This window comes from Harpia harpyja, chromosome 2 (assembly GCF_026419915.1).
Source record: "Harpia harpyja isolate bHarHar1 chromosome 2, bHarHar1 primary haplotype, whole genome shotgun sequence".
In the NCBI taxonomy this organism is placed as follows: Eukaryota; Metazoa; Chordata; class Aves; order Accipitriformes; family Accipitridae; genus Harpia; species Harpia harpyja.
The window spans coordinates 34386742-34412770 of NC_068941.1; the positions used below are offsets into that span (position 1 = coordinate 34386742).

The following is a 26029-nucleotide window of genomic DNA, read 5'->3' on the forward strand; positions in this document are numbered from 1 at the left end:
CTCCATCCTCATTCAAGGCACTGGGCGGCCTCGTGTCTTCGCTAATGCAGTGTAGGAGCTCCTCATCCCAAGCCCGGGACGTAATCTCCTTCAGGCTGCTTCTGAGGTGCCTTGTACGCCAAGTCAATTAACTTTATTGGGGAAGCCTTCAACCGGCAGACCCAAAGCAACTCGAGTAAAAGGCGAGGCAGAGCTAGGCACAGTACAGGCATGGGACCTGGCAATAAATAACCCCTAATAAACGAGTTGGGGCGCTCGGTGACTTCAGGCACCCACCTCTGCCGCCGGCGACCTCACCGTGCCCCGACACCCCATCCCCTGCCTGGGCAGCAGCGGCGGCCGTCGCCGTCTTTCCCCAAAGCGGCAGCCGGGTCTCTCCCCCTCCGGAAGGCCCTGGACGGGGGGAGGCCGGCAGGACCCGGCCCTCACGCCTCGGGTTAGGGGAGGCGAGTGGGGGCCGGGCGGCTGCGGGGCAGGGCGGCCGCGGGCGCGCAGGAGCGTGGGGCTGAGGGAGGGCCGGCACCGCGGCCTGCGGCGACGAGCGGGCGGCTGCCCCGGCTCCCAGCACGCTCCAGGTACGCTTAGTTATTTTATTTTATTTTATTTTATTTTATTTTATTTTATTTTATTTTTAGTCAGACTTTAGCTCTCAGAGGGTGAGACTCGTGAAGCGACTCCCCCGCCCGGCAGCAGCCGGCACGCCCGAAAGCCCGCCCTGATCGCGGCCGGGCGGCCGGCCCGCTCCTCCGCGGGAGACGCTCCGCGCCACCCCAGGCACCACCGGCGCCGCGGGAGCGCGCCCCCGGGCCGGGACGAGCGGGGACTGCGCCTCCGTTCCCGTGAAACAACGGTGGAGTGCGGAAGGGGGGGGGGGGGGGGATCCGGGCCGGGCAGCTCGACCGCGGGACGCTAGGCGGAGCCCTGGCGTCGGCTCGGCGGCAGGCCGCGGCCGCCACAGCCGGGGCAGGCGGAGCCTCCCGCCCTGAGGGCCGCCGCCGCCCGGGACTCCGCCCCCTCCCTCCCCGCTCTCCCGGGCCGTCAGCGCTCCGGCCCCCCCGCCGAGCGCCTGTCCTTTTAAAGGAGGGCGGGGACCTCTCCCGCACTCCGCATCGCGAGGCTGGCACCTCCCCGCCCCGCCATTGGTTGTCGCTGGGGTAGAGCGGTCCGCCCCCGCCCGCAGCCATTGGCTAGGGGCGAGGCTGGGGTTCCCGGATGCAGGCACGTTCGGCCGTTATAAAGCGCCGGGGGAAGGCGGGAGCGGACGCAGTTTGAATCGCGGCGGGTCGGGACGGGTTGGTGTTGTTGTCCGGGCTCCGTGCGTGCGGGACGCTCTCCTCCTCTGTCTGCCCCTGCGCGGCGCTGCGGTCAGGTTCGCCATGGTGAGGAGCCGCGGGGGCCGCTGGGGTGGGGGCGGCCGGCCGGCCGCGCTGCCGGGGGCTGGCAGGGGATCGAGCTGATGCGGCCGTTGGCGTGAGGTGGGAGCGCGAGCGGGGGAGGGGAGCAAGGCGGCGCGCGCCGGTAGGCGCGTTACCTGCCGGTAGGCGGCGGGGGGGGGGGGGGGGGGGGGAGGTTGTTCGCACGCGCACTAGTGCGGCCGGGGAGAGGGCGTGGTGGCCGCGCATGCGCCCCTGGAGCGGCCTGTGCCGCTAGGTGTAGCGGGCAGCGCGCACGCGCCTTGGGGTCGCGCGTGCCGCCCTGCGGGAGGGAGGGAGGGGCGGGGGAGGAGGAGGAGGGGAGCGCATGCGCGGCGCTGCCGGCGCGGGCCCTTGGCCGCCGTCCCTGGCAGGTACGGTGTCTCTGAGGGGGGACGGTGGGCGCGGCAGCTCTCACGCATCTCTTCGGTAGGCTGGTGGTAAAGCTGGGAAGGACTCTGGAAAGACCAAGACCAAAGCGGTGTCCCGTTCTCAGCGGGCTGGATTGCAGGTGAGCAGAGACTGGGGCATGGGTGAATGAAAGGCAGGTTGGTCTTCCATCTCTTGGTTGGTTATGCCTTGTGAAACCAGCACAATCTGTTGTCCAGAATGGTGTAAGGATCTGTTTGATACTGGAGTCTTGTTAATGTCTGGTGTGACTATTTTTAGACCTTTTGCATGTCTGTGGGAGGGAAGAGAATTTCCTTGTGGCTGTCGCTACTGCTTGCGGTTAGAATTGTGAAGTTGCTGATGTGAACTTGGCATACAGTGTCCTTAGCTGGATTCTGAAGTGTTGAAATATAGTCTATGCTTCTGCTACCGGGATTCTGTTGCCCAGCATGTGGTTTAGAGTAGTGGCTTGCTTTTTCTGTCTGTCGTCACAGCCTAGTCATACTTCTGTTGTTTTCTAGTTCCCTGTTGGCCGCATCCACAGGCACCTGAAGTCTAGGACTACCAGCCATGGGCGTGTAGGAGCCACAGCTGCTGTGTATAGCGCTGCAATCCTGGAGTACTTGACAGCTGAGGTAACGCTCCTGCAATGGGGTGCAAGCAAGATGGTCAACTCCAAAAGGGTGCAATGACCAGAGCCTGCTGTATTTTGCCCATTTGGACTGGGCTGTGAACTCTTCGCTTGCTTTGAGCCAGTTTTAAGTGCGTGCCTCATCAGGAGACCATGAAATACACATGGGACATTTTGCTCCGCATTTTGTGCAGATCAAAGCGCTGTGACTTATAGGACAGATGGAAGTGTGAAGTATTTTATGAAATGTGCTATTACAATGTGTCCTATCTGCTCTAAAACACTTATGCTGTTCTTGGGGAAAACTAAATGTAGAGCTCCAAACGAAGGAACCCTTTCGAAAGAGGCACTGTTTGCTGTCTTGGTGTCACTAATAGCGTATTTGGCATAGAGAATAAAATAGCCAAGGCCATGCAGTTGGTTTCACTTGATTTGTGTAACTCGGTTTAAAAATTGTCTTGTCCTCAGGTTCTTGAGCTGGCTGGAAATGCATCCAAAGACTTGAAGGTGAAACGTATCACTCCCCGTCACTTGCAGCTTGCAATTAGAGGAGATGAAGAATTGGATTCTCTCATTAAGGCAACAATTGCTGGTGGTGGTATGTAAATTGCTTGCTGACTGTTTGTGATGAGCCGGGTGGCAGGAACTTGAACAGACTAGAGGTTGCTTAATGCTGTTGTTTTATTCAAAGTGCGAAGTTTAGGAGAACTGTTGAAGAGAAATAACATGGTCTTAATTGTTGCTCTTTCTTAGGTGTAATACCGCATATCCACAAGTCTCTCATTGGAAAGAAAGGACAACAGAAAACTGTCTAAAGGATACCAGGATTCCTTGTTATCTCAGGACTCTAAGTACTTAATTGTCCAGTGTTGGTGATTCCAGTGGACTGTATCTGTGAAACACGATTTTGCCTTTTTGTAACTTTGAGAAGCTAAAGCTCCCTTGAGCTTTCTAACAAACCAAATTTCTGCATTGAAGTCTTAACCGTATTTAAGTGTTACCATGGCTTCAAAGAAGCTATTGTATTTGTAGTGGGTTTTGATTGAGCTGACTGTTTTTAGATTGGTTTAAGTAAAGGAAATGTTTGGTTTTGTACAGACTTTTCATCCACTAGAGTGGAAATATTCAATAAATGTTATATCAAGACTGATTGTCTCTTGTCCACTAATTGAAGAACACTTGGTCTCAACTATGCAGCTCTCAACGAATTGTTCCAAGAACATGCAACTCTGACAATCCTGTCAGCTGTGCGTGGGGTGTCTGGAAACAAGGTCCTAGAACACTGCACTTGGTAAATACCATTGAGTGAAATGGCCTGGGGGTTTTATCCCGCAAAGTTACATTATTGCAAAGGGAGCCAGCAGTGTGGGGTGGCAGTTGCCTTTGGCAGGGCAGGTGTAAGGCAGCTGCTGCTGCTGCTGCTTGGGGCCGGTTGTACTTGATGTCAGCCTTCAGAGGGGAAAGGGGTCTGTCATGGAGGAGGAAGAAGGTAAGCTGGGTGGATGCTGGAAATCCACAACTTCAGTTGATTTTTCCTTATGGTAGAGCCTGACCCCTCTCACTCTGTCATCTCGTAAGAGACCAGGGAGGGATGTCCATAAGGCAGGGGCTGTACTGCAGCAGCCTCTGCTGGCGCTTGATGTGTGAGCTTTGGGGAAGAGTCTAAAACCTGCTTCCAAGGCAGCAGTCAAATAGCTCTGTCTTGGTGTTGCTTCTTCATGGGTGGGCTTTACCTCTGCTTGGTTGCAGGGATCTGAACTGGAAAGTGCTTGCTTTCTGTTAGTCTGAGGGTGGTGATGAGTGTCCAAACTACACAATTAAGAGTTTAAGGATGAAGAGTTAAAGTTACAGCTTTAACTTCTACTGTGCAGTAGCACCCTCAGCAGCAGCAGAGGAAAAGGGGTTCTGGTCACCTCTCCCTCAGCTGTGCTCCAGCTTTCCGAGTTCAAGACTGGTTCCTGGGGCTAGGGGCAGTGAGCTCCGTGCCTTCCAGAACTGCTCCTCCAGCAGGGAAAGACCTCAAATAAAGATCCTTCTGCAGTGAACAGGCTATTCCGTTTCTGTAACACCATTCGGGTAAAATCTCTGCTGCAGTGCTGTAGCTGGAAGCTGTTGACCTAGATTGTAGAGGTTGGTTAGACCGGTATTAACTGCGCTCGTCCTCTGGAGCTGCCGCGGGTGCTTTCTTCCCAGGAGGGCGGTCCTGGGCAGGGTCTGATCGCTAATGCCAGTGGGCAGTTACAAGGTGCCGACAAGTGCCTTAGCGCATAGTTAATGCACCCTAGCGAATGACAACGCGCGGGCTTCTCTCGCTTCTGTACGGTCTCCGCAAGGGCCGCGGTGCTCCCCGGGCCGCAGTGCAGCGGTAGCACGCAGCCGCCCGCCCGGTAGTTTTCCATCGCAGCCGGCTCCCTCGGGCTGCTGCCAGGCGGCGGCAGGGCCCCAGGGGCCTGCGGCCGAGCGGCGGCGCTCCAGACCGGGACGGGGACGAGTCCGGCACCGGCTGCGGCGCGGCCCCTTGCCAGGGCAGCTGCCGGAGACCCGGGGCTGGGGGGGGGGGCGGGGCGCTCGTTAGCCCCGGCGGCGGCGGCGCATGCGCGGGTGCGCCCCGGAAGCAGGCGGCGGGCCGGGCTGGCTGCCGGGGCCGAGCGCCGCGCTGGGGCTGCGGGTACCGCCGGCGCGGCGCGGCGGGATGAGCCTTGCGGAGTGAGGGCAGCTCCCGCCCGCCGCCCTCCTGCCCGCTCCTCTCCTCTTCGCCTCGCCCGGCTCCGCTCTGGCTTCAGGCCCCTTCTCTCTGCGGTGCGGCGGGCGGAGGCGGCGGAAGGAGAAGCCCATGGAGGGGAACCGGGACGAGGCCGAGAAGTGCATCGGGATCGCGCGGGAGGCGCTGGAGGCCGGCAACCGCGACCGCGCCCTCCGCTTCCTCGGCAAGGCCCAGAAGCTCTACCCGACCGAGACGGCCCGAGGTGAAGCCCGGCCCCCTCCCCGCGCCCGGCACCCCGTCGGCCCTGCTGCCGCGGCCGTCCCTCCTCCCCTCTGCCGCTTCTCCGCTGCCCTGCTCCGTCGGGGCGAGGGGGACCGCGGAGCCGGCGGGCGGGAGGCGGGGGGGTCTCCTCACCCCGGGGGGCTCTTAGCCCGCGCGGCCGGCCGCCGCAGGCTGAGGCGCTGAGGCGAGGGGGAGCCGGCGGTGCGTTCTCTGCGCCGTGCCGGGACGACGCTGCTCCTAAACCAGCCCGGGCTGGGGTCTCCGGCGGCGTGCGGGGCTCGGCGGGGAAGAAAAGGCCGAAGCGGTGAGGGAAGTGCCCAGGAGGAGCGCTTAGGGCAGGTGCATTTCCACCGTCGGTGTATGCCTCTGGCGTCAGGCGGTGGGGAGGAGCGGGGTTGCCTCCCCCCTCGCCAAAGGGGTTCGCTCTGGGCCAGCCCGACTCCTCGCCTGCATTTCCCCTCTCCCCTTGGCCATCGATAGAAGCGTAGCCGTACAGAGTAGGCTTAGACCCGATTAACAGCAGGACACCTCAGGCCCCAGGCCGAGACAGGCTGGGTTGGCTTCTCTTCTGTCACCGTGAATTACCCCTTGCTAACAGCTTGCAGTAAGAGCTGCTGCTCTAGACTGGGCAGCGCCTTCATGCTCTAATTTACCGTTGATTTCGGTTTTCTTGGTTTCGTTTCCCTTTTGGTTGTACAGTAGCTATGTAGGAATTGCACACGGGTTTCACTTTCTTAGAGGAAATGGGATCGGTGGCTCCCCCCATGACTTAATTGGGTCTTAAGACACTTCTGTGCTAAAACCTGAAAAATAATTGGCGTCTTTCTAGCAAAAGGTGTTTAGAAATTATTTTTTAAAAGGAGCAATAGTAAGGTTTCAGTGTATGCAGAGCTGTTACCTGTCTTGGAGCCTCTGTCACACAGTGTCAGAAGTCAGCTTGAAATACCTTCGAACGCAGCAGTGACTTGTTGCGTTTCTCTGATTCTCACTTACATTGTCTGTGCCGTGGAAGGAATACGAAAGTCTTCAGGGCTCTGTACTGACCTAAAGGCCTGAGCATTTGCCATTTTTGGAACATGACTTTGGAGTGAAATCCTGACTGGAAGCGTTCTGCGCTGTCTTTTATTCTGTAGCGAAGCCTTTAAGTCAGGTGAGCAGATCCAGTGAATGTTTTCTGGCCTGTCTTATCTCCTGACTGCTTTTTATATGCAAACAATAAACGAAGGTCTCATCAGTGCTTTTCTTTTTTATAGTAAATAGGTTTTTTGTGTGTGGTGGTGTTTTTTTTTTCTCTCCTGCAAGACAGGATGGATGTTGCTGATAAATCACCTGGAAGAAGGTAACCATTGCTTTGGATCAAGAACGTGGCACTGTTTATATTCTTGCTACGTGATGTACCTCTCTGAAATAAAAACAAGCAGAAGTTTGCCATATTCCCCTAAATTTCTGTGGCTTGAGAAGATAACGTGCATGAAAATACTTTCAGCTTTTTGGAAGCTGTGTTGGTCAGGAGGCAGGAAGGCTGAGGGTTTCAATTCAGCTTCTCTCACCAAAGAGAGTAAACAGCCTTGTCTGCTTCACTTAGCTTATTACCATCTAATACCTCCAAGAGTTACAGTAGCTTTCAGGAAAAAAGAAAATCTCCATCTGATTTATGGTTTGAGTGTTTGGGTTTGTTGTTTTTTTTTAAGTAGGACTCCTACTACAAAACCACCATTGTAAAGTATTCAGTGCAAGAAATAGATGGCTAATTAGGCTATTGTCTGTAGGACACTTGTTTTATTCACTGTGGAAATTAGCAAAGTGTGTCACAAATGAGGTACAGATCTGGTGAAAAGAAGATGGTCTTGTGGTAGTTGACTGTAATCTGGGGAACTGTGTACTGAAACTAAATGCTTCACAGAATCTCTCTGTGATGTTAAATAAGTCACTTCACTCTGTTTCCATTAGTGACGGCTAATTGTTTGTGCTTCATTTTTCAGGTATTCAGCTTGAAACAAGGGCCTGATTTGTGGAACTGGTGGGCAGTTAAAGCTCCATCTGAAGCTAATGAGAATTGCAGATGCCCTAATACCACTGAAAAAAATCAGGCCCTAGGCCTGATTTGAACTAGGTACTTAGAAATTAGGGGACTCTGTAAACTTGTAATATCCCTGTGCTTCAGTTTTCTAGCTGTGGAGGTTGGTAATTCTTTTCAACTCATCCCATTTCCTCCCAAAACAACATCAAATCATTCAAATTTTTTTTATTTATTTATTTATTTAAAGTTTTTGAGGCACTTAAATAGCCTTGTTAAAAGTGCAGTAAGCTGCAAGGACACACAGAATGTCCTTTTTTCAGGACAGGAACTGGAAGTTGTGCAATAAATTAGAACTGGCATTTTACACTGACTAAGAACAAACAAAATGACTGCTTTGTTATCTCCTTGTCATCTTTTAGATAAATAAAGCAGGGGGGTCCACTTGAGGAAAAAAAAATAAGTAATTAATTACATAATTAAAAGTGTGTCAGCACACAGTGAAGAGAAGGAAACAGTTAAGGTTTTGTGAGCTCTCTTAGTTCTAACACAAATTCTTATTTTACAGTCATAATGTGTTGGGTTTATATGGTGATAGGACAATATGGTGCAGCCCCAGGTGTTACTGTGCTCACTTGTTTTCTCTTTGGGGTATGTATTAGAAGGTAGTTCATACTAATTTCTCACTGAAGTCACAGATTCTTCATAGGTTGTATCTTTAGTATCATTTTGAGAACAATTGCCCACCATTTCACAAATAATGTTCCATTAGTGATAAAAGCAATGAGAACGGTAGCGCTGAATGTTTTACTGATGGGAGCTTCCTCCTCCTGATGTTATAGTGGATTATAAATGGACAGAGAGCAGGTTTTAACTATTGTCTCTAAAACAATACTATGTGTGGTTTGGTTTTGGCAACACTTGCATTTAAAGTGCATTCAGCACTAGTTCAGTCATCAGTGAAGTTTAGTTTTGCTAAACGAAGCTTCTGCCTGAAATACGCTGACTGCGGCAGTGCTATTTTAAGGCTTTACTAGTGTGAAGTGTAAGGTCAGTGCTTATTTAATGATAATTAGATAATGACTTCATAGTAGCAGTGTTCATGTTGACGTCATTCTGCTAGAAAATTGTTTTACAATTCAGCTGTTCAAAATGTTGTCTGATGATGACTTTTGCTAATGATTCATTTTGCAACTGAATGGAAACAAGTTGCTTGTCTGGAGAAGATTTGTAAGAGTGGGTTTAAAGATAACAAGGGACAAGATCTCCTTTTCAAACTTAGGTGCCATTCTGTTTGGAGTTGACGACAGAAAATGATGTTAAGGACAACTTTATTTTTCAGTGCTTAAGATTTTCTTGCACTATTTCTGATGCTGTCTTTAAAAACAAACTTTCCAGGAGTACGTGAGCTTAGTTTTTTAGGCTGTTGCATTAGTACAAATTCTGAATTAGACAGTTCTTCCATTAGTGAAAGTGGGGGTCATGTTCAATGCATAATGGAATCAAATGCAGTGCAAGGATCTTTCATTCAGCAGCAGGTAACAGTACACACAAGAGAGCCTTCAGACACATTTGGAGATAAGATTCGTTGCCTTACCTGCTAACAAAATAAGTCTTTGGTTCCTTGTATGTCCTATTTTAAAATACCTAGATACACAGTGAAAGTTTTCTTTAATACACTCCTAGTACTACAGTTCTAACAGCCTGTTTTATCACTAGCAGTTCATGGAAGAGTCAAAGTTGTTTCTGAATATCTGAACTGTATCTTCTATTTGAAGAAGACAATGGCCCCAGACCCTTTGTATGGTTTTCTTTTTCAACGTAGAAGAATAGCATGCTTGTATATGCTGTGTCCTGCTATTTTAAGAATTTAACACTTACGAATTTGAATTTTTTTTTTTTTTTTGCAAGCATCCTGCATTGTCTTCTCAGCCATGCAGCTCCATTATGGGGATGGGAGGTCTGAGAAGGTGATTAGGAAGTAGTAATGTTGAAAGCATAGTGCAGCGAAACCAGTTCATGAAAAGACTTACCAGCTAAACTTGCTGTGGAGACACTGGGCATTAAAAATGCAAACCATTGTCTATACCTGCATTTCTACCCTTAGTGCTACTACTGATTTTGCACAAGCATTAGTGCAGGGATAGGGAATTTCTAGAGCAATACCACTATAAAGGCAGGATTTGCAAAACTGTTGAGTAAGCATTATTTCTAGAGGGTAAGTCAGGGTCACACATTCTGTAGGATCCCATGTGATACCGTTATTAAATATCAAACATCATGGGATAGAAAAAGAATAATTTGGTTTTCTGTTATCACTTGTCCGGAGCACCTCTGGACTGAAAATGCTTCATTCTGAGGGCACTGTCTGTTCAAATTTCTATTCTTGATTAGTTCTTAGCCTGTAGACACAGTCACTTTGTTGGAGTTGTTATTACTTCATTTACCTCAGAACTTTAAATGCCATAACACATGATATTAGAATAAACTATTGCAAATATTTGGATATGTGCTTCAGTTATAATCCATAATGCAACTATAGCTCACCTGTTTTCAAGAACATAATTTCATTCATAGTGAAAACATCCCCTCAGTATGCAATTTAGCATCTGAATGTTAGTCATTTCTTTATTTCTGCAGTAAAAAGCCTGATCTGATCAATTGATGAGTCTTGCTGAGGGAGGTACGAGTACAGGACCAGCACTGAAGTCAGCTGACTTTCTTGTTCAGGCCAAGTATAGCTATTCACCTGCAGTACTTCAGACTGCTGTAGCCAGTGGGTAGTAAGTGAATTAGTAAGTAAAAGCAAATACTAGAGAGTTTTAAGAAGCACATCTTAGGGAAGTGGTGGTTCTCCTTTTAAACAAATCTATGCTTTCTTTTCTTTCCTGTGCTTCTGTGAGATACAAGCTATGATGTGTAGGATCCCAGTTTGCTGCTGCTCTAAGAGGGACCATGCTAGTCAGAGGAGAAATTTTTAAATTAGATTTAGGCGAAAATCCTTAGGATTCTTCTGACTAGCTTCTAGAAGAAGATGTTTTTTAACAGTAAAGCTATAACATGCTTTCACAGTAAGTGGGACGTTTTTCTTTGGGAATTTTTATTAGGGCATTTTTTGTGCAAATAGTAACTCTCAGTTGTTTATGAAATAAATTTGGCCTGTGTAGTTTGCCGTCTTGCTCTGAAGGGATCTCTTTTCAGGAAAGATAGACGATTTATAATCTTTGTTCTACATGATGCTTTGTGTGCAGTCCCTTAAGTTAGAATGGTACTATTTCTGATTTTTTGGTAAGACGCGTATCCCCAAAATACAGGCTTATGTCCAGAAAGAAAAAAGAAGACTTAATGCCTGATGATTTATTAAAACTGCTAAATTTGAGATCTATTGGAACATGGAAGGAAAGAGGATTTCAAGATCTAGCAAAAGCATGCTGGTTTTCAAGGTTGAGGTCTCAAGAGTTGGGTATAGTTGCCTGGTCCTGACTTATTTGTGGCATTTTAACAGTAGTTTGAATTTCAGCTGGTATTGCCTGGAGGGGGTATAGAGCATCAGTTTGTGGCCGCTAATGGCTCAGGTTACAAATAGGCATGTACTGTAGCATCTGAAATGTGCTGGAGATGGGCTTAGTGTCTGTATGGAATAATTTGCAAGTTCTTTAGAGTGTTAGGTTAGTTCCTCTTTTCGATTTACAGTTGCTTATTCAGGTATTCTGATGCTTTTCACCCCAAAGCATGGGTTCAGTGCCTCTAAAAACCATCTAGAAGTGAAGGACCAGGACAAATTCTCTCCAGTATTAAATTACCTTGGCAGAGGTAGAGAGCAGTCCAGTCACTAATTTTGAAACACTTTTCCATAGTTTTGCCACGAAAAGCAGTTGCTAGACTTGTTTCAGAAACGTTTGTGGTACAAAGTGATGATCAATAAGGAAGGAGGATGTAGCAGCTAGTCTTTTTTTAATGTGGTGCTCCCATTTAAGATACTTGAGAGCCCCAACTTAATTGCTAATGCCTATAATGATACTATGATATACTGTTGTTTTATAGTTTTGTTGGAAGCTATTATGAAGAATGGAAGTACTGCTGGGGGAGGCGCTTACTGCCGAAAACCAGCCAGTAGCAATGATCAAAGTAAGCCCAATAGCACGAAGGAGAGCAATGCATCTGCTGCAGGTGAAAGTGGAAAAGGCTACACCAAAGACCAAATGGAAGGAGTATTCAGGTATGGCCTTGCTTAAATACATCACTGCTTTTCATTCTGTGTGTTATGTACTTATGCTTTCAGCTCTAGCATCTGTTGCTTCTTGCAACAGAAAATTCAGGGTTAGCTGAGAGGGGTTACTTATACTGAACTGTGACTAAAAGGTGGAGGAGAGTTTTGCTGTGTTTAAACACAGCATGAGACACTGTCACTTTCTGTGAGAAAGATGATACTCTTTTTAAACCATCAAGGTTACTTTGTAAAAAGATAACACTTGGAATAGTTATTAAGTAGATCTCATGGTAAACGGAAGAAGTGATGAAAATTCTATAGTACAACTTGCAGGGCAGTGTTTCTGTTCTTAAATATTTTTATACTTGAGATACATGCTCACTCCTAAAGTTTATTTTCAAGCTAATCCTGTGGTACAGGCTGGTCTTAGACAAATGTTAAAACTATTTCGTTCTGGAAGTAGAGGTATCTGAGAAGCACTGAAGCACATAGTCTAAGTTGCATTATAAACTCTGTCTGGACTTCAGGCAGCATGATAATATTAAGATGGGGCGACATCAGGAAAGGAGGATGTGTGAAAAGAAACAAAGATGAATAAAAATGTCCTTTTGAGGCAAGTAACTCTTAAGTCATGTTATCATTACACACTTGTTGGCTGTAGGAGTGAGAAAAATATTTTTTGGTATGTGCCCTGATTTCTGCTAAAGAAACATGGATACAGCCACTGTAAAATTGAACACCTCAAAACCCACTAGATAAGCCTAGCCCAAATACTTTAAAGGGAGCTGAAAGAAGGGAGATCAAGAGGTCCTTCTCTCCTAGTTTGTGTAGATCAGTTGAACTGTTGTGCAAAACAGAAATTTGTGTGTGACTTTTTTTTTATTTTTTTTGTGTGTGTGTGAAATGTATGTTGCTGTTGATATTTTCTTGGGATCTCTTCCTGAAGTTCAATAATCTGTTCAGCTGTGCTAACAGTGAGGAAAAAGTAGCTTTTCTTTTTTGATACAGCAGCTCTGCATTCAGGCAGGTAGACAGCAGCATCTCTGTTCATGGTGTCATGGTTTAACCCCCACTGGCAGCTAAGCCCCACACAGCCGCTCACTTGCTCCCATCCAGGTGGGATGGAGGAGAGAATCGGAAGAGTAAAAATGAGAAAAATTGTGGGCTGAGATAAAGACAGTTTAGTGGGTAAAGCAAAAGCCACACACGCAAGCAAAGCAAAACAAGGAATTCATTCACCACTTCCCATCAGCAGGCGGGTGTTCAGCCATCTCCAGGAAAGCAGGGCTCCATCACGCGTAATGGCTACTCGGGAAGACAAATGCCATCACTCCGAACATCTCCCCCTTCCTTCTTCTTCCCCCAGCTTTATATGCTGAAGCATGATGTCATATGGTCTGGGATATCCCTTGGGTCAGTTGGGGTCAGCTGTCCCAGCTGTGTCCCCTCCTAACTTCTTGTGCCCCTCCAGCCTCCTTGCTGGTGGGGTGGGGTGAGAAGCAGAAAAGGTCTTGGCTCTGTGTAAGCCCTGCTCAGCAGTAAGGAAAACAGCCCTGTGTTATCAACGCCATTTCCAGCACAAATCCAAAACACAGCCCCATACTAGCTACTATGAAGAAAATTAACTCTATCCCTGCCAAAAGCAGCACACATGCTTATGCTCTGGTTGTTGCTATTTAGTAGAGCTTTTCATTTACCATCATCTCTGCTTAATGTTATTGCCTTTCATGATACATCTAAACTAAAACCTGAATAAGCGTGTACATTTTTGGCTACCTTGAATTACTAGCTGTTAAAATGAACGCAAAATGTGTGGGTGTGTGTGCACATGTGTGTGAGACAAAATAGCCAGAAAGAAGTCCTGTGTAAAATGAGGCTTAGATCAGATTAAGACATGTAACATGTTCTCAGAAAGCTGCTACAAGGAAGGCTGTATTACTGCCAGTATTCACTCACCCATGACACACCATTCTGAGCTGCAGTCTGCTTTGACATCAGGCTCCCAGCAAGTTCTTTTTTTTGTTTGTTTTACCAGAAAGTATGTTGCCTACTTTGTCTTGAGTAAAATGATGTTGTAGAGCCAACTTTTCCTCCGGTACGCTTTCATGGTATTGAGTATTGCTTTCTTGAAGGGATTCACTAGATACTAGATAAAAATGCAGTTTGTTGAGGTCAGAACCAGAGTTAGGGGTATTCACAGAAGTTGCACATTGAGGATGCTCTTGATGCAACATTGCTTTTTAGTACCTATTTCAGCAGTCTGTTTGGTGAATATTAAATTTGGGTTTTTAAAACCTACCCAGATCTTTGCAAATAAGCAATTGTAATAGCTTGCAGAACAGCACATGTTTGTTTGTATTTTATGTACCAGTTAAAAATCAGCTGTTAAAAAAAATCTTGACCTTAGCTTGAGTGATGCTACCATCCTTTAGTACAGCAGTTTATAAACCTTTGGAGAGAGACTAAATTTTGCTTTAGATAAGCAGTGATCAACAAAACAAGTCTCCAGTTCCTGTTGGAAGTTTTGAAAAGTTTGTCCTGTGGGTCAGTGACATCAACACACCAGTTAGAAAATCTGTGGTTAAGAATTAAAAAATGTGTGTGCCTTGCCAAGGATTAAATACAAACAGTGGGCTAAAACTTAATGGGAAAATGTAACACATTCAGTGATGATAGCTGAGGGAAAGTTCATGTTCACATGTTCACAGTGAGAATGAGCTTTATAGTTGGAAACATGATGTGTATATGTTATTGCTTCAGTCGGGCCCCAGGCTTTTCCAATTAAATGAAACGTGCCCCTCTGGGGAGGGTATTCTTCAGAGAGTAGAGCTTGTCACCACCATATGCTTCTGCCATACCGCATTGGAATGGTTTTCAGACCTTTGAATTGGTTAAAGAAATGCTGTGTGAAAAGAGGTGGTTTTAAATAGTCTTCCATGCCTGATTTTTAATTTTTTTTCCTGTAAGGAAAGAAATTTCTAGATAGCAAGGTAGCAAAATCTTCAATTTTTAATAAATTCTGAATCCTGCAATGAATTTGACTGTCAAACTAAGTTGTTTTGTATGCTTATGATTTGAAAGGTGATCATTATCCTCAAGTATTCTTCCCTTTAGGAGTTTCTGGTTCCCTATTAGAAATTGAATATAGACTGAGAGAAAGCATTCCTGATTTAACTACACATGCCATTTCCAATGCTTTTTTATAAGCTCTGGTGAGCAGTTGGACAGGGGACTGACTCTGAGCTCTCTGACTTTGATCGCTGATTCATGTTCCTGGAGTTGTCTGGCTATCTTGAATTTGCTTGTGACAATAGATTTAAGAAACATAGTGAAGACATGCTTGGAGCAATATAACTAATTTAACTGCATTAATTTTCAGCAGGGTTACTCTAGTAATGTGAGTAGGTATGAGTACAAACAAGCACCTCTGTGCTGTTTTTCTTTTCCACATACACAGGGGGGACTGATCACTAGCAAGCTACCACAACACTTCTGTAGAGCATTACATGAGCTTGCAAACAAGTTGCTCGACAAGGAGAAGCATAAGATGCAATACCTTTCCACTGTATAAGTGCTGGGTGATGCTCTGTTCTTTGTGGGAACAGTGCTTACTATTTCATTGTGACAGTTTGAAGCTTGAGATATCCAAAAGCACTTTATTACTTTTGAATTGAAATGCTTTGAAAATACCATCTATAGTACATGCATCTTTTAATGATTCTTATCTTGTCACTGAGGGCTGGATCAAGATGCCTTAACACTTTAGGTGACCTGCATACCAGAGAGATTGACAGGAGACTGACAGAAATATGTTAGGACCCACAGTAGACTTAAGTCTTTTTAGAGCAAGTGCCCTAGAAGTCTCTAGGTATTTGAAAGCTGTCTGAGCAATGTCAGCTTAAGATAGATGCATCAGAATCATGTGCACGACAAAAAAGGGAGAATTTGCTTTTGGATTCTGTGGTCTTTGCTTTAAAGCAATTCCTTCACTGTTTGATGTAGGTTATTGGCATTTTTTGCTGAGATAAAGAAATGAAATGTTTGTGCAAGAAAGAGAATTTAAACTTTTTTTCCCTTCTAGTTCACTTAAAACAACTGAAGAAGTGCTGATCAGGATTACAGTTACCAAAGAGTTCTTAATTATTTTCAAACAAGTTCTATTCATCATATCTGCCTACTCATACCGAGTGTGCAGACCCTTTGGAAAGGTTTTGTGGACTAGCATGAAATTTAAAAAAAAAAAAGAAAGGATCATTTGCCTGCTGTGTATTAAATCTTTCCCATTGCTTTTTATGCTGTGAAGTGTGTATTATCTGTTGTCTACTATATGATTTTAAAAAAATAGTTATGGAGATATAGATCGGTAGTACAGTTTATACAGGCTCCCTTTAAATGATCTTAAAATTCATATCATGTCTGATGTCTCCTTTTTTAGTAAATGAGCTATAGCATATATTCCATATTACCTTTTTGACATCTGAGATATAACTGTCGTGGTTAGTAGTATGCTAAAGTTGGATTGCTGTCTTGTGAAAACTGTGGTGGAATACTGCTTCTCCTGCCCTGCCAGTGCCTGCCCCTTGGAAGAGAGCACAAGAATGAAATTTTGTATTTGGATCTTTGAGATGGAACCAAAACAAACCAATAGAGGCTTGACTTCTGCAGGAACCTTGCAAGGTAGGATTAAGTGTCATCCAGCAGCAGTCAAGAGTAATCAGCAACTTGATTTGAATTCATGGAGTAAACCAAAAAATTGCCTCTACGCGTTTCATGGATCAAACTAGAAGGGATGTAAGTTATGTGACTGACTTTTTCCAGGCCTTCTGCTGAGACTTCTGCGAATTCAGCAAAAAGAGATATATTGTTACTTTTTTAACATGGGGTCAAGAAGATAATTAACTGAAAGTGGAATAATAAGAGCCATCAACATGTGCTAAAATGGGGAAAAAAAAAAACCAAAGTGAAGAAATCAGGGCATGCCTTTAATTAGGCTGCTAGAACTACTGTGAATTGTTGAACTGTCCAGTTGAATGGTTGAGTAAGTCAAGGTGGAAATCACAGTCATAGAGCCTGTCATGGAAAAGTGGCAGAAGATATGGTGGACTTTGTCAGAAAGCTCCTGCCTTTAATCTATGCTTTTTATAGCTAAAATAAAAGCTTAAACAAAATCTGGAGAAAAGTATGCTGATGTAAACACAACCTTGAATATTTCATGTGATACACACAAGAGAAACAAACTGACCAGGTACATCCAAGAGCAAAGTACTAAGACAAGTGCCCTAATGTGTTGTTGAATCTATCAGTAAAACAGAGATCTGCAACTTCTGATGCATTCATTTCAGAAACTAGGGGTATGCTGGTACCAGCTTGAGTTCTTCGACAACACTGTGACCTTCCCTTCCCAATCTAGAGCACCTTTTGCAGACCACACTTACGTCATCCAAACTGTGACTGGCATGTTCTCAATTCAGCTGCAAGATGCCATTTGCATCAGGCCCTCTGGCGTCATTGGAAGCTTGACCTATGTAGAAATTGGTCTGTGTTTTACTATGGTTCTCTGCTCAACTCTGGGATCAGAAGTCCCTGTAGCTTCCTCTTGCTCAGTTCTTTGTTGCTAACATTCATGTTGCTGCTCACTGTGCTGCTCAGTTCAGATTACCATTGGGAGAAATAACTGTGGTACCCATCACAAGCTTTTGGAGTTTGAGGTTGAAGTATTTGTCATTTGGGCTATCCCTGTGCATGTAGATGGAAGCTTTGGAAGGCCCTTTGAAATACCTAGTCATACTCAAAACTTCATGATTATGGATCACTGCAGGTATTTGATACAGAAATGCAAGCGTCTCTGATAGGTTTTGTTAACCTGATAAAAGCTGTTGATGCTGACCTAATCTGAATTGTAGATTTGAAAACTGAAACAAGAAGCACAGCAGTAGGATCACATCATTTTGTAGTCACAGGAGAACCAGTGGTGGTAGCCCCAGAATTTCTGTGGGTGATAGCAGACATTTCAGGACCTGAAGGGCTTCATCTGCCTTCAGCTGTCAGAGCATGGAGAGGAGCCCAGCATCAGGCAGAAGTGGCTGTTGCTGCAGCTCGAAGCTGGCTGACCAGTTCTACTGCAGGTGGTTTGTCAACTGGAAGCTAGGATAGTGGAGCTTTGCAAGTCATGACAAGGTACCTCAGTCAACAGATTGTGGATGAATGTAGGCCATCACTTTCCCTCATGCTGTTTGAGAATTCTATTCTCTAAAAGTCAGATATTATTTCAGGAACATCCAGCAATGTGCCCTCCTAAAACAGCAAATCTGTTAACCAGCAGGACAGTGCCAAGGTGCTGGCAGGGGACTAACAATTCAGCAAGGACAGAAATTAGCTAAACAACAGAAATAATTTGATAGTAATTCAGATACAGAGGTGATCCAGCCAGGAATGAAAAACACAAGAAAAGCAATTCACAAAAGACTAAACTCCAAACAAATTAACAGTGGAAGCACCAAACTTCAAATAAGCCAGAAATAAACAACAAAAAAACCCAATTCAATACAAAAGGGACAATCCCTAAGCAAGTGATATGTAAATTGCAATTTTAAAAAGAAACATCTGTGTAGAGTTTACATATGCAAGAAAATTGGCACTAAGGACTACAGTGCCTTAAGTGCAGCAAAACCAACCAAACAACAATTTGAAATGCAGCTTTCAGAAAGTTAGTTGTTGATGCTGAGAGTGCTGCAGGATGGGTTTCAGGTGCGGTTAAAAGCCGTAAGTAATGTCAGTGATTGGTCTTTTCCAAAACCTCCACTGGTTTTACTCTTAACTTTTTCCCAGCCTCTGCTGGCCGATCTTGTGTGGCCTGCAATAGGAGACAATTGGGAAGGGGATGGTTCCTTCTGTCCACCTGCCCTCCCGTGACAAATCTCCGTAGGACAGTTCAATGCTCCAGGTGAGGAATTCTGGCAGAGTGAGGATTGTCAGACATCAGTCTACTAGGGACAAGGGGTGAGGAATATGTCCAAAAAGGCCTGCTTCTGCTGGGGGGCAAGGATCAGGTTGGCCATGGCTTCCCACAGCTCCCAGCAGCTGGAGTGAAATTTCTCATCAGGACATTGGCAATTTGGGGGAAGAGGACTTAAGTCTTGGAAACTCTCTGTGCAAAGCCCATGATCGCCATCTCTTTAAGGTGGAGGAGGGATGTGGCATGTCAGGCCCTGGTGGGGTGGGCTGTGTGTTCCAACAGTGTTTGAGAAGCCTGGTGACTGCACAGCACATATATGACCTGAGGATCTGGTGGGTCATCGTGGTGATCCCGTACGCTTTGTCCTGCTATAAACTGACTTACCAGATTGAGTTTGTGGTGCACTAAAGTTTTGCCTCTCAGGAGCGCACCAGAAACACTGATAATTTTGTTTAATTGGAAAGCACCTTCTTATCATCTTCGCTTGTCCTGTCGTCCCCAGTGCAAAGCTGCTGCAGTACAAGTTTTGGTGCAAAACTTGCATGGACTTTGCTGAGGGGGGAAACAAACGAGCTGTTACCCTGTAATGATTGCCCTGAATTGCGCTCAGTAAGGGACCTCCTGACAGAAGTCACTAACTCCCTCCCTGTAGGAAACTTTGCATTAGCTACATGCTAGCTACTTACAGTCCAGATGCTTTTTGCCTTGAAGTGGCAAAGCAATGGTATAAAACTGTTGTCTAATGGCAGGGTGTAGCAAGGGCTACATAGCACAAGGTCACTGCTGAGAATTCCAGGCTTAGGTACAGTTTTTTGGCCCCTGTGCATTTGTACAATCATTTAATGTATTTTAGCTTTAAAGCTTTATCTGCTTAATCCAAAGTCCTGCTAAACTCTGCAAAATTGCCATATGTATATGCGTATTCCACATGATTCACCATGAAGTCACATGCAGCAGTGCTCCTCAGGCTATCCGGCAGAGTACTTGCAGCTTATGTTTGCTGCTGAGGTTTGTAAGAGCCAGCACTGACTTGGTTGAGATCTGAAGACAACAACGAGCTAAACAGCATGCAGGGGGTTATGTATCTCAGCATTGATCCTGTGCAGTAGAAAGGAGGTCAATGTAAATGATCTGGAGGATTGGTTACAGGTCTGTTGCAGGCGGTGTTGCTGTGAGCATGCCCATCCTGACAAGAACACGCAAGGGAGAATAGAAGTCAGGGGTGGCTGTCACAAATCCACAAAGGCTTCTTTGTTTGAGACTGGCCATTTAGCCTGGGGTAGCAGGTCAGGGTATGAGGGTGATTTGATAGGAGATGTGCTTGAAATATTAAATCATAGCTTCATAGAAAATCAGGAATGTTGGAATAGAGATGCTTCTGTATTTGTAGAATTTTTTGTTTAACAAAGCAATCACTAGCAAAGACTCGCTAAGAGAAAACAAAAATGTGTTATACCTTGGCTGAACACTAGTTTCTTGATAAATAACAATAGCTGATTTGTGGACTAGGTTCAGGATAGCTGTTGCACGGAGGGCAATTGCCTTCATCCCTTTGGAGGGCAAGTGCTATGTATGACCCACAAGGCAGGTTTCTCCCTGCACTTTCTCATCAGGAAGTAGCTCTGGTTTGATGCACTGACTCTAAGCAGATTGTGGTGTCAGAAGCTGGTGGGTCATGTGCTGACCTGAATGTCTTCTGATTGACACCCACCATTCCCGCCTTTCCCATGAGGCTTGCCCACTGTTGGACTTAGACTGGTTGTGAATGGGAGGAAACTGTGGTGAGTTTTTGGGGGTTAGAAGAACAGGTTGGCATTTCTTGTGTTCTTTTTTTTTTCCATTTTTCTCCTCTCTGCATCCTAGAGTTGTGAAATAAATGCATATCAGGTCTGCAAACAAGTAAACTCTCAAGGATTTTTTTTCATGTTTGTTACTTCCATTAGAAATGACCATATACTGTTGGGGGGAAAAGTTGTTGAGGATGCACAGTGCTTAAAATCACTTGAACAAATGTTTAACGCTACAGTTTTAATGCTAATAAAATAACAACTTTGCTAAACATTGATGACTCACTATCTAATTTTATATCAACCAAAGTTCTGAAGACTCTGGTCCACAAACAGATAATTCAGATACTGAATTATTGAAGAGAAGAACTTAGATTGGATGCTGAGATAGCAATTTCTTGAAATAAAAGCTTGATCTGATACTGTTACACTTTTAAATAAAGTTGTCTGTTCTTGATATAGTTCATAAGTAATCCAGGTCTTGAGACTAAGGATGAAGGGATCTGTACGCTACCAAAACTTTTTCTTGTTGTACAAATTAACAAACAAAAGTTTGCAGTACTTAGAGTATAATTTAATGTATTTTCTTCCCATTGTTTCTTGATGATGGATTCACTGTGTTCTTTTTAGTTAGCTTTATCAGCTTCCTAACTGGAGCTTATTAAATGTTACTTCACTATAATGAGCTATATTTATTTCACAGGATGTTTGTGTTGGCAGCTGCCTGCATACATTCGATTCAGTGCTCTTGTGAGCATTACACCGAGACTTCCACAAAAGCTCGTGTTATCTGAACACTGGAAAAGGGATCCCTCAAATGAAACTTGATTTGATTAATCTGTGAACTATGAAGGACCACACACAACGGTGTGGTTGTACTTCTGATGCTAGCATTCCCTTAATTACAGGGTACCCATTCTTCTTTCATGAAAATGCGAAAGGCTTGCTTACCCCCTTTTTTTTCCACTTGGCCGCCCTGTGTATGGTCTTTGCAACACTAAACCCATATTTACGTAGAAGTCTGCATTTAAGGGAATGTGGGCACAGTTACAGCCATGTGAAGAGACTCACACAGAGCTTTTAAAATATTTATGGATGTAATTTCTATTTCTTGCTCAGACCAGCCCTTTTCTTGTGGTATGCACCAAATGTCAGTGTGCCTCATATCTGCAGTGCAAGTTTGTGATTCGGCATTATTTTTCTAAGTTTCTGAATTCTTACCCAAGTAACTTGTTTTTTTTATTTTAAGGTGTATTTATAGGTTTGGTCAGTTCTTCCTGCCCACATAGAATTAATGTTCTCTCTGTCCCCTGTAACTGCTCTTTCTTTCTTCTGGTTATTGTAAAGCATACCAAGTAATTACATCATTACCAGATTTTGCTTTTCCTGTCTGGGTGAGACAGCCTACAGGAAGAATATTTCCAAGTTTTCAGAGTTTTAAAAAATGCTTCCTTGAACATATGAGATGAGCAGAATCTGTAATTGCTGGAGCTGTTGTTGTTTATTTGAATTCATATAAACACTTACAGAAAGTTTATTAAGATCCAGGTGCATTCCCAGCAGCAGAGGTATTCTAATATGCCTTATTTCCCTGAAAAGTGAATGCTCGAATGGTGTTATGACTTGACTTTTGTTTGGAGAAAGGGAGGTATTATTTGTTTTGTTTCATATCATGCATACCAAAGTGCATTTGCTGTTGACAGTCAAAACAGGCCTTCCTACCCACTAGCTCTGCGAAGTAAATTTGGAATCTTCATTTTATGCATTATTAACAGCAATATTCATGTAATTGAGAGTGAGGAAATGCTACAGTAATTGCAAACTGAAACCTTTTCTTACAACTGTAGTAGTTCTACAGTAGAAGTAGTAAAATAAATGTCTGTAGTAAGTAATTTTGAGTACAATAATTTATTGTGCTCAATAGTGAGTTTATTACAAAAAATGCCATTCTTTGTTTCTAGACTGGATTTTTTTAATTTTATATTGAAAGTGAGAGATGTAATGTATTGCATCAGTGCAACGTATTACCTCGTGCAGCTGTGTTCTAACATACTACTTTTACATCTTTTTGTTTACAACATTTTACTTCGTATTCTTTTGCAGTATAAAGAAATGTAAAAATTATTACGAAGTCCTCGGGGTGTCAAAGGATGCAGGTGAAGAAGACCTAAAGAAGGCTTATAGAAAACTTGCTTTGAAGTTCCACCCAGACAAAAACCATGCACCTGGAGCAACAGAGGCTTTTAAAAGTAAAAATTTAAATTTATTTTATTATTATTTAAATAAAATATTATTTTTATTATTTATAAAATATTAATTTTTATTATTTAAATAAAATTTAAAATTTCTTTGGTGGTTAAACTTTGTCAGATTAAAAGAAATTAATCTGCATTGATCACTTGTCTTTTTACAAAATTGTCAATGTGGTGTTTTGTAGCTAATATTAAACTGACATTTTTATCCAAAGAAATATTTGACCTTTATTATCTTAACATATACCTATAAGTATAGATAAATAATGTGGACTTTTGCAGTTGGGTTCAGTTTCAGAGGATTCACTGTAATTTTCAGGTACAGGGAGCGAATACTTGATCTGTGAAACCCAATTGCACTTTTTTTACTGTTGTTGACTTAATGTAGTCAATTGAATCTTACTATTTTGAATCTTTACTGTACTTGAGCTTGAAAAAAACAGAGTAATACTAGATACGAAAATGCAGTTTTTACTGAATCACGTGCCACGCTAAGTTACCTTTTCCTTAGAATTCCTTGTATGTGTGTAGTTTTACTACTTTTTGCACACAAAAACACTTGGGTTCAACCATGGCCTTATTAATAGTTGCCTTCAACTATTTCTTAGGTAAAATTTACAGTCTGACTTGACCTGATTTAAGGCTGCCAAGCTTAGCCCTGCACAAGGGAAATTGTTGAGGAAAAGCTTTTTAAAGAAAACTACACCTTCATCTCAGACACAGATGAAGAAAAATGTGAACCTGTAAGAAATGATCATGCATAAATAAACAATCTGATTGTGGTACATCTTTTTTATTTTTTTCCTGTGTGAGGTTTACATGCAGACATTTGAAAAAATAATTGGGTAAAACTCTTAAATTAGGGGAGGGAAAAAAAGAAAAAAAAGAAGTCCTGAGCAAGACTTCCGATACAGGCTTAAAGGGGTAATTATAATAATATATTAACAATTCCAGATGAAAAGTAGCTAGAACATAGCAGGAAAGTTGATTGCTAATGATTATTTTAATACATCTATGTGATGGCTTTATCTAAAAAAGATATTATTCTTATAAAATTGTCTCCAGCCCTATGAATAAAATAATTCTTCCTTGTTAATAGTATTTTAAATAATCTTTAAAATGTTAGAAATCAGTTTCTTATTATTTAATCTTTTATTTAACATTAGCACTTTGTACAGATTTGATTTCTTCAGCTTAATTTCACTTTCTGGTTCTTAACTAGATGAGTAAATGAACAGAAAATTTTGTAGGGGAATCTCATTGACTAAAAATTATTTAATGAAATTAGCATTTTTCTTGCATTGAAATGATTGTGATCTTTTTGTATGGCTGAGTAAATTTATCATTTAGTTTGCCTTTAAAGGTGTGTGATGAGTTTCTAACATCCAGCTGAGAAAAGGAGTTTCAGAATAATAGCTATTATTTCATAGTAATGCTTTATTTTAAGGAAAAGTCACATTAGAAAACAGAATTGAGTTTGGTGTTAGGCAAGGTACTTTTCTTAGATCTCGAGCTACGTAGTACTACTCTTCTGTTGTATTGAGCAGTCTCCCTGAGGTTATATTTTATATTACAAATTTTGTGCAAATATAATCACTTTTAGTCTCCTGGAATCTCTCTTACCAACTTCATCAAAGATCTTTCCTTGAAACTTTTGAGCAGTTTTTTTCATTTTTTATGTCCTTTATTTGAAGAAAATTATATTTTAATGAAATCTGTTGTGAATTAGCATCAAATAAACAAAAGCAAACAAATAGTCAAAAAAGATTGCTGACCATACTGTGACAGTATGGTGTCTTCACTTTGTGTAGTTACTTGATTTATGTCTCCCTAAATTCTTTATTGTTGGGAAAATCTAACTTTTTACTGCCAGTTCTGTCCTCATGCTGAGTAACAGAGGAACCTTGTAGCTATATTTGGTGTCAGTAGTGTATATCATGCTCTCAGTGCAAATTACCAGGCTTCATTTCTTTGGGTTTTCTCCTCCACTTAAAGGAATTACTAATGATTGTTTCTAAGGGCATTTTAAAAGGCACATACCTAAGACTAATTTTTTTTTTTTTTTTTAGATTGGATAATGTTGAAAACTTTAATTATGCAAAGCCATAGCCTTATTTGCCTGTGTTGAGGACACAGTGTTGCACCTTTCATGAACTTTTGATGACTGATGGCTTTTTGACACTGAAAAACATAATCCCTGTGCCTTGTGTTGGTTGGCTGCAAAAGCAGCCTTTTGTTGGAGAGGCCTGGAGGAGAGAGAATAAGGGAAAGTAGAAAGGGTTTAATGAAGATATGGCTGAGTAAAGATTGTTCATCAAGTGCCAACAGAAATTTTCCTTCAGTCTGCAAAATCTGTATGTCTGTGCACAGCAACTAGGGTTAAAGCTTGTAAGTCAGCAGAGCTTGTGGTTTTTCACACTGATTCTGTCTGTACTCACCTAACTCAGTTTTTCCCTTCCTACTGTCAAAATTGAAGTTGTTCATTTGTGATAATGTGGCATGAACAGGGACAAGCATCCAGGCCAGGCACTCCAAACATTGAGGTCGTATTGACTACCTTAGGAACAGAGGTGTTCCTGTCATGCACACATGTTGTACTCTTCATGTTACGTCATGCAAAACTTTGTGTTATTAATGTAATCCATAAAATATCTTAAGAAGCATATAGAAAAATACATTCATGTTCTTGTAGACAATAAAGTTGATGCATTCGAAGAAGTCACCGCTTATCACATGAAACCTAAGAAAACCTATTGAGTCTATGATGTTTTTAAGCTAGGCTGCTAGAGCAAACTGAACTTTGCAATTACCCAGCTTCAAAGCTTTCATTGTAATGCTTGAGGCTTTTTTTGTAATTGCAGTGAGAGAGAACATTTCCACAGGTGTAGGTGTTCCCCTAGAAAAAGAAACAAAGCTCTACTGCCTTCTGCCTAGTTCAACAGGATAAAAGGCCTTTGAATAGTGTTGGTGGGAAACTTTGTGGAAGCTATGCTAAGAAAAGTAGAGATGTTTCTGAACATTGTTTTACTATGGTTGATTTGTAACATGCAGTAAAGGACATAATTCACTGCCTATCTTGACTTTGAAATTGCAATTTTCATGCTGGAATAGCTCTTATCTTTCATTTATGGGAGTTGTCTTTTATTCCTTGCTTCAGAAATCGGAAATGCATATGCTGTGCTGAGTAATCCAGAAAAACGAAAGCAGTATGACCTTACAGGCAGTGAAGAGCAAACATGCAGTCACCCTAGCAACGGTAGATTCAACTTCCATAGAGGTTGTGAGGCAGATATGACTCCAGAGGATCTATTCAACATGTTTTTTGGAGGGGCCTTTCCAACAGGTATTTGTATACATCAGTATAATCATCAGGATACAGTGGTACAGCC

The 26029-nt window shown here is 43.4% G+C and overlaps 2 protein-coding genes across 6 annotated transcripts in view; both read left to right on the forward strand.

Moving 5' to 3' along the window:
• The first annotated feature begins 997 nt into the window (after positions 1-997).
• Positions 998-3579, forward strand: LOC128136314 (histone H2A.Z). Its single transcript, XM_052775624.1, has 5 exons — positions 998-1379; positions 1846-1923; positions 2324-2437; positions 2902-3031; positions 3187-3579. Exons 1-5 carry the CDS (start codon positions 1377-1379, stop codon positions 3246-3248), a joined length of 387 nt encoding a protein of 128 aa, XP_052631584.1. The 5' UTR covers positions 998-1376; the 3' UTR covers positions 3249-3579.
• A 1567-nt stretch (positions 3580-5146) lies between these two features.
• DNAJB14 (DnaJ heat shock protein family (Hsp40) member B14) overlaps positions 5147-26029 on the forward strand; it is a 28388-nt gene continuing 7505 nt past the window's right edge. For 2 of the 5 annotated variants that reach the window (XR_008233330.1, XM_052775635.1), the window contains exons 1-4: positions 5147-5399; positions 11481-11655; positions 22492-22637; positions 25798-25983. Coding sequence is in view for 4 of the 5 variants with exons in the window: in XM_052775635.1 (XP_052631595.1) it covers positions 5267-5399; positions 11481-11655; positions 22492-22637; positions 25798-25983 (640 nt within the window). In the remaining variant the exon portion in view is untranslated. Of the gene's footprint in view, positions 5400-6431; positions 6570-7401; positions 7533-11480; positions 11656-22491; positions 22638-23248; positions 23371-25797; positions 25984-26029 lie in introns of those variants that run through there. The other 3 variants (XM_052775655.1, XM_052775647.1, XM_052775665.1) reach the window with 3 other exon arrangements.